The sequence below is a fragment of the Mus caroli genome, chromosome X (genome assembly GCF_900094665.2).
Source record: "Mus caroli chromosome X, CAROLI_EIJ_v1.1, whole genome shotgun sequence".
Lineage (NCBI taxonomy): Eukaryota > Metazoa > Chordata > Mammalia > Rodentia > Muridae > Mus > Mus caroli.
The window spans coordinates 2,391,803-2,398,924 of NC_034589.1; the positions used below are offsets into that span (position 1 = coordinate 2,391,803).

At 48.1% G+C, this 7,122-nt stretch overlaps 1 protein-coding gene across 4 annotated transcripts in view; it reads right to left on the minus strand.

Annotated features, from left to right (window-relative positions):
• Positions 1-7,122, minus strand: part of Ftsj1 (FtsJ RNA 2'-O-methyltransferase 1) — a 12,333-nt gene that overhangs the window by 4,364 nt on the left and 847 nt on the right. For 3 of the 4 annotated variants that reach the window (XM_029473665.1, XM_021153284.2, XM_021153285.2), the window contains exons 2-12: positions 6,121-6,278; positions 5,813-5,882; positions 5,644-5,734; positions 4,264-4,342; positions 2,145-2,197; positions 2,003-2,056; positions 1,808-1,910; positions 1,611-1,694; positions 980-1,083; positions 712-900; positions 500-541 (exon numbers count right to left, since the gene is read on the minus strand). In XM_029473665.1, coding sequence (XP_029329525.1) covers positions 515-541; positions 712-900; positions 980-1,083; positions 1,611-1,694; positions 1,808-1,910; positions 2,003-2,056; positions 2,145-2,197; positions 4,264-4,342; positions 5,644-5,734; positions 5,813-5,882; positions 6,121-6,241 — 975 coding nt within the window. In that variant the 5' untranslated portion in view covers positions 6,242-6,278 and the 3' untranslated portion in view covers positions 500-514. The remainder of the gene's footprint in view (positions 1-499; positions 542-711; positions 901-979; positions 1,084-1,610; positions 1,695-1,807; positions 1,911-2,002; positions 2,057-2,144; positions 2,198-4,263; positions 4,343-5,643; positions 5,735-5,812; positions 5,883-6,120; positions 6,279-7,122) is intronic. The other variant, XM_021153286.2, reaches the window with a different exon arrangement.

Genomic DNA, 7,122 nt, shown 5'->3' on the forward strand with positions numbered 1-7,122 from the left:
TTCTTTCTTTCTTTCTTTCTTTCTTTCTTTCTTCCTTCCTTCCTTCCTTCCTTCCTTCCTTCCTTCCTTCCTTCCTTCCTTCCTTCTTTTTTAACAGACAGGGTCTCATTATGTAGCACTGGCTGGCCTGGAACTATTCAGACCAGGCTAACCTCAAACTAGAGACTTGCTTGCACCCCACCCCTCCAAGTGCTGGGATTAAAAGTGAGTGACACTATGCCCAAACTATTTTTATTATTTTTAATTGTGTGTGTTGTGTATGTGTGTGTGTCCTGGGTATGTGCTTGTGAATGTAGGTATCCTGAGAGGCCACAGGCTGCTCCTGTGGAAGTCATAGGCAGCTGTGAGCTCCCACACGTGGTTGCTGGAAACCAAACTCAGGTCTTCTGCAAGGGCAATCCTTGCTCTTAACTAGAGAGCCAGCCTGCAGTCCCTTATTGAGATTGTTCTTAAAGGTGCCCTTTACTTGAACTTTAGAGGGGGAAAAAAGCAAATTTACCTTAATGTGTTAAGGTCAACAATGAATTTCATTGTCTTCCACCTGCCAAAGAAAGAGAAAAGGAACTCAGCTATTTGGCTACATTTTTCCATTTGTCGGTGGCTGAGCTACGGATTCTTACAGAGATTGCAGGGCAGGTGAGTGAGTCAGTCAGGACAGAAATGGGCACACTGGGGAGATGTCATGGTGGGCTCAGAGGTACATATCCATACCTTGGGGGCTAGCAGGGTATGGATAGCCAGAGGCTGGGGCAACTTGTCCACACTGTTGATGGAGCATTCTTGGGGGAGGAGTTCCTTGGCCAGCTGTCCATTCTTCTTCAACCTGCAGGCCTCTTGGTATGGGGGTGCGATGGGGGGCTGTGTGGGTGGAGTATATTTGTACTCAGAGCCACCGTCTAGCTGTAGGACACAAGAGATGATGAGGATCTGCCAGTCCAAGACAATCTCCTGCCCCCTGCCCTGCTGGCTGGACACTCACATCCAGGGAGTAAGTGCGGTCCGAATCGTAGGCGCTGAGGTCCCCACAGGCCACAAAGGGCACAATAACACGGGTGGGACCATCCAACTGGTTGAAATCTGTATCTTAGAAAGAGGCAGAGTGAAGATACAGGCTACACCAGCACTGAAGTCCCCCTCCCCACCATCATGGTCCTTTTTCAACTAGCCCTCTGGTGCGCATTCCCTTCTGATCACTATTGCTAAAATGTCAGCCTGTGGCCTGGCTTTTTCACTGTACCATGCCCACTCAGCATTTTACCAGTACATTCTACCTTGTCTCATTCAAATAGGATCTACAGAGACAGGTTCCACCTTTGCCTATCAGGTTAGAGGCTACAGACTTCCACAGGGGACATGTTTAATACAGGTGAGCTTTCTACCTGAGGGGTTCCCTAAGATAGACAGGTAGGATCTTCCCTGGGTGAATGCTTAGTTTGCTGCAATAGAATTTCCACCAGAACCAAGAGCTACCATTGGAAGACTATCTGAAATATCCCTAAGGGGGTACAACTGCCATCAGGGGGTGAGGCAGAGGGCTCTCAAGAGACACAAGGCACACGGAGCTGGTAAAGTTTCCCCAGGCATGGGTCACCACCAGCTCTGGCTCTCACCATATGAGTGGTTCAGCAGGGGTCTGGTCAGGTCTGGAATGAAGCCCTCAGGAGGGTCATAACCTTGACACACAGCAAAGGCTTCTGTGGGGGGAAAACCTGGAGTGAGGAGTGACTCTCTGTCACCTCAACCTTGTGCAGACACGTGGCCAATCACCCCCTTGCCAATCAGGCCTCCATGTCACTTGCCCACTGACCAATGCTCGAGTTCCGGCTGCTCTTGGGCTTAGCGCAGAGCACACTGGAGAAGAAGATACGTAGTTGGCTGTAGAGCAGGGTCACATCCCGGCCTCGGAATATCTGTAGGGTGTGGAAGGTAAGCTAGAGAAGTAAGGGGGCCCTTTCCCGGCAGGGACCTTTCTCACCACTCCTGCAGGATCCCCAAGGCTCACCTTGGCCACGAAGCAGCCCCCTAGCTTCAAGACATGAGTAGCGATGTTGAGAGCCTGCAGAAAGGAAAGGCGGGTAAGGTGGAGGCAGAAGAAGGCAAGAAGGGGCCAAAGGAGGGCAGAGGCAGCCACCAGGGTTACTCACAGCTAGCAGAAGCTGGGCCTGCATGTACTCATCCACATCATGGAGGCCAGTGACTGTAGCAAGAAGAACAGCATTAGGGGACTCTCTGACTTGACATGTCTTCTTATACCAGAGATTAGAAAACCAAGGATGTTTTTCAGGCCTTCTTACTGTGAAGGTTCTGGAAAGAGTATTGTCTTCCAACTGGATTTTGAGCCCCAAGTGCTTAGCAACCTGGGAAGTCATTTTAATCCTGGAAAACTACTTGTCCCACAAGCAGCACTAGTATGTCTACCTCTACCCAGATGGCTTCGTGGGGCTGTATTGATAAACCAACCCCATAGGTGCAACCAGTTCAAAAGCAGATTTCTACTTTCTTCTCTATTACCAGTTTCTTGATGTTTCTCAGCTCATCCAATCTTCTAGTTCCTCATGTCAAAAACCTTAGTCCCTGTGACCAACTTTGGCCTGCGTCATACTCACATTCCAGACTTTAGCAGATCCAGCCCATTCTATTTTCAAAGTGGGACCATTCTCTCCTTGCCTGTGACTGGAGCCCCCACTGTTATAAGTTACTCTTTTGCACTACTGCAGTGGCCATCTCCTCTTGGGGTGTGTGTGTGTGTGTGTCTGCTTCCACCTCTGCCCCTCACACTGCTCAAGAAGCCTATGGGATACTTCCTTGGTCCACAACCCTCAGGCTTTCTCCAAGTTTGTACTATCAAGGGTAGTGCTGTAACTGACAGCCCTGTTAGCCCCTTCACTATCAATTCTTTCTGCTGATAAGTCAATAGAGCCTTTCCTGTCTATTTTATTTCAAATCTCAGCATGTAGTTTTTACTTCCTCAGCCTGTCTTAGTGACTTCCCTACACGATCTATTACCTGTTCTATTTTTTAAAAAAGTTTATCTTTTTATTAAAAATTGTAGGGCTGGAGAGATGGCTCAGAGGTTAAGAGTACTGACTGCTCTTCCAGAGGTCCTGAGTTCAATTCTCAGCAACCACATGGTGGCTCACAACCATCTGTAATGGGATCTGATGCCCTCTTCTGGTGTGTCTGAAGACAGCTACAGTGTACTCATTAAACAGAAGTAAATTAAAAAAAATGTGAATTGCTATTCATTTTGTGTATTTTTAAAACATTTTATGTATGTGTGTCTGCCTTTTGTATGTCACATGCATGTGCCCATGGGGGCCAAAAGAAGAGGGTCAATCCTCTGGAGTGTAAGCTACAGGCAGTTGCAAGTCACCTGGCATGGATGGCTCTCAAATGAACTCAGTTCCCTGGAAGAATAACAAGCATTCTTAACCACTAAGCCAGCCCCCCCCCCATTTCTATTTTTTGAGAAAGGGCCTTTCTAATCCAGGCTGACCTTGAGCTCTAGTGATCTTTCTGCCTCAGTCTCCCAAGATCTGGAATTACAGGCATTGAGCCACCAGATCAACTGTCTCTCTTTTTAAAAATTTTATTTATTTAATGTATATGAGTACACTGTCACTGTCTTCAGACACACCAGAAGAGGGCATCAGGTCCCATTACAGATGGTTGTGAGCCACCATGTGGTAGCTGGGATTTGAACTCAGGACCTCTGGAAGAGCAGTCAGTGGTCTTAACTGCTGAGCCACCTCTCCAGCCCTCAACTGTGTCTTTTCTATGCAATCCCACTGAAACATTGACTTCACAAGACCAGAGGCCAGTGGAATTTATTTATGTACACTTTCCCAACACAACGTGTGGTCAGAAAATGTTTTGAATAGATGGGTGGCAAAAAACAAACAAACAACCCACAAATCAAAAACCAAGCACAGGATTGGCCAGGCTCTCAGATAAGAAGGCAGGGGGCTTGACACACAGTCCAGCAAGAAGCTGACGGGCGGGGGTAAACCTTAGCAGCAGAAGACCTGCCTCGCACATATGAGGGTTCATCTATTTTCAGCACCACAAAACAGTCCAAAAAACAAACAAACAAACAAACAAACAAACAAACAAACTTGAAAGGCAGGGAGGAGGAGGATGGGCAATGAGGGCGGAGATAGAGAGAGACTGCCAGAAAGGGGGGAAATGGAAAGAACAGAGGGAAAGAGGGAGAAAAAAAAAGCTGAGCTAAGAGACAGAGGGTCACCCTCACACCCCATTTACCATCAGGAGCCCCGTCACACACTACTAGGTCAGCAGGGCAGCCCTCAAAGTGCTGGATGATCTCCTTGGCAGTGGAAAGCTATGGAGAAAGGGGGTGAATAGCCTTAGTACCCCTCTGCTGCCCTCACCCTCAAATCCCACCTGCCTACAGCCCTAGCCTCAAAGCCTTGGGGATAGCCATGTTCTGGAGGCTTTGTCTGACTAAGACGAGGTTGCATCTCTGGGGAACCATCCTCACCATCTTTTGGTGTCTCTGCAATACAGTCTATGCACAGGGGGTCAATCTCCGTCTTTCTCAGTTTCTGTCTTTTGGTACTGGGACAGAACCCAGTATGCTCTGCTTATACCACACGAGGGTTCTAGCACTAAGCTACATATCCAGTCCCCTCTTTCTTATTTATTCTTTTAGAAAACATTTTTAAGCGCACGCCTTTAATCCCAGCACTCGGGCAGCAGAGGCAGGCGGATTTCTGAGTTCGAGGCCAGCCTGGTCTACCAAGTGAGTTCCGGGACAGCCAGGGCTATACAGAGAAACCCTGTCTCGAAAACAAACAAACAAACAAACAAACAAAAAGAAAACAAAAAAAAGAAAACATTTTTAAGGGGCTGGTGACCTGGCTTGGTAGGTAAACACACTTGCTGCCAGGCCTTGTGACCCAGAGTTCCACCCCTGGAACTCAGAGTGGAACGCGAAAACTGACTCCTCCAAGGGATCTCTGACCTCTATAAGAACACCATGGCATCGCCACCCCCCCCACAACACACATACAACAACTAATAACAACATTAATAAACTAATTAGAAATGCTCTCGATTTTCCTCTCTCCCTTTCTTCTTTTGCTTTTCTTAAGGTATATAGGTATTTTGCCTTTATGCATGTTTGTGCCTCACATGCCTGGCGCTGGGGGGAAGGCCAGAAGAGGGCAACTGATTCCCTGGGCCTGAAGTTGCAGACAGTTGTGCACCCCTGTGTGGGTGTTCCGAATTGAACCCAGATCCTCTGGAAGAGCAACCAGTGATTGCCCTTAACTGCTGAGCCACGTCTCCAGCCCCTCAGATATTTTAAAACTGCATTTATTTGTTCATTAATTGTGTGCGTGTCTGGGTACATACGCATGTGGAGGTCAGAGGACACCATTTGGGATTGAACTCAGTCATCTCAGAGTCTCAAGCCCCTTTGCCTCCTCAAGCCATCTCGAAGTCCTTTGATAACTCAGGCCAGCTTTGGACTTATTATCCTTCACCCTCAGCTTTTTAAAATCCGGGGATTAAATAGCCTTTCTCATTTTTTCATTGTCTTGTTTCTCTTCTCCTTTCTACTGTCCCCCAAACGAAGGCAGTCACTCAGGATAACCCCAATATTCGCAGGCATGCTCTTACCTGAGTGATGTCGCCCTGTATCTGTATCACACCTGGCAGTGGAGCCATAGCCTGTAAGTCCACGGCCACCACCTGACCAGAACCCTGGCCCCTGTGGATAGCACATGTCAGCATCGGATTGACGCCCTACGCCTCCCCCGCCAGGTCACCCTCTAGCCCCTCCACTCACCCAACCTTCTGGCTCAGCACCTGGCTCCAGCTGCCCGGGGCTGCACACAAGTCAACCGCTCGCTTCACACCTGTGCACACACAGTGAAGACATACTGCTCAGCTGCATGACCAGAAGATGCTGCAAGAGTCACCTCTGTCCTGTGGAGAATCTATGTCTACCCACTGCCCCTGTGCCCTCCTCCTCCTCTTTTGTGGTCTATCTCCTTCCCCATCTCCGTGCTCCAAGTTAGCCCAGCTACTACAGTGAGTTCTTCAGAAGCAGCCTGATCTTCCACTCCCAGGTCACTTAGCCCCCAAATTAGGCACCTTTGAAGAGTTGGAATTCCTCATCCAATTGCAGGAGCTTGAAAGCGCTTCTGGCCCGCCAGCCGTTCTCCTTTGCCAGGCGGTAGTACACGTCCCGTTTATCCTTAGATGTTCGTCCCATCTCAGTCTGCTGGTAGACAGTGTGTGCTGATGCTGTCCTGCGCAGGTCAAAGAAAACAAAGTACAGCTAACTGAGTTCATGGGACCCACACGACAGTCAGCTCATTCAACACATGGAGCCCGAAGCCCAGGACCTTATCATGAACTTTCAGGCCTTTTCTGATCACATTTAGGTCCCCATCTCTGAGGGACATCACAGACTCCACAGTTAACTGACAGAGGACCCACTACTGACTCTGCTCACTTCCAACTATTGTCACGGACACACTACACAAGCAATCTCTCTCGCAACCATTTTCTCTGCCCGTTTCATCTCTATCAACACCTGAACATCTAGTTATTTCCATTATCTCTAGAGTCAAAGAACCCTACTACTCCCTCCATTAAGCCCTTGCTTTTCACACCTATTACCCGACACAACCTCATTCCATCTCCCATAGCCTAATCTCTCTGTCTCTCCACTCTGCAGTCCACCAATCCCATCACAGACTAAGCTTCAAGTCATTAGTTACTACCACCTTAATCTCCACTAATGCCTGGAGGACCATGACCTGTTAGGGCTCCATTACACCAATTTACCAGCTCCATTAACTCAACCCTCCAACCAACCTCTCGAAGATCACACGAGTGGCCTTTGGGATCCTTTGCATCAATACATACATTACCTCTGTCACTCATATAGCTTCTATTTCGTCTTTCGTCACTGAACCCGTTAGTTTAGCACTCTGCCTATGCACCTGCTATTCTCTCCAGAACCTCACCAATACGATTACTATGTAAACTGCCAAATAGCCACCACTTTTATTATTAGCCTTCATTAATTTTCCGGCAGACACAGTACCACGAGTGTAATACCTTCTTTTTTTTTTTTTTTTTTTTTTT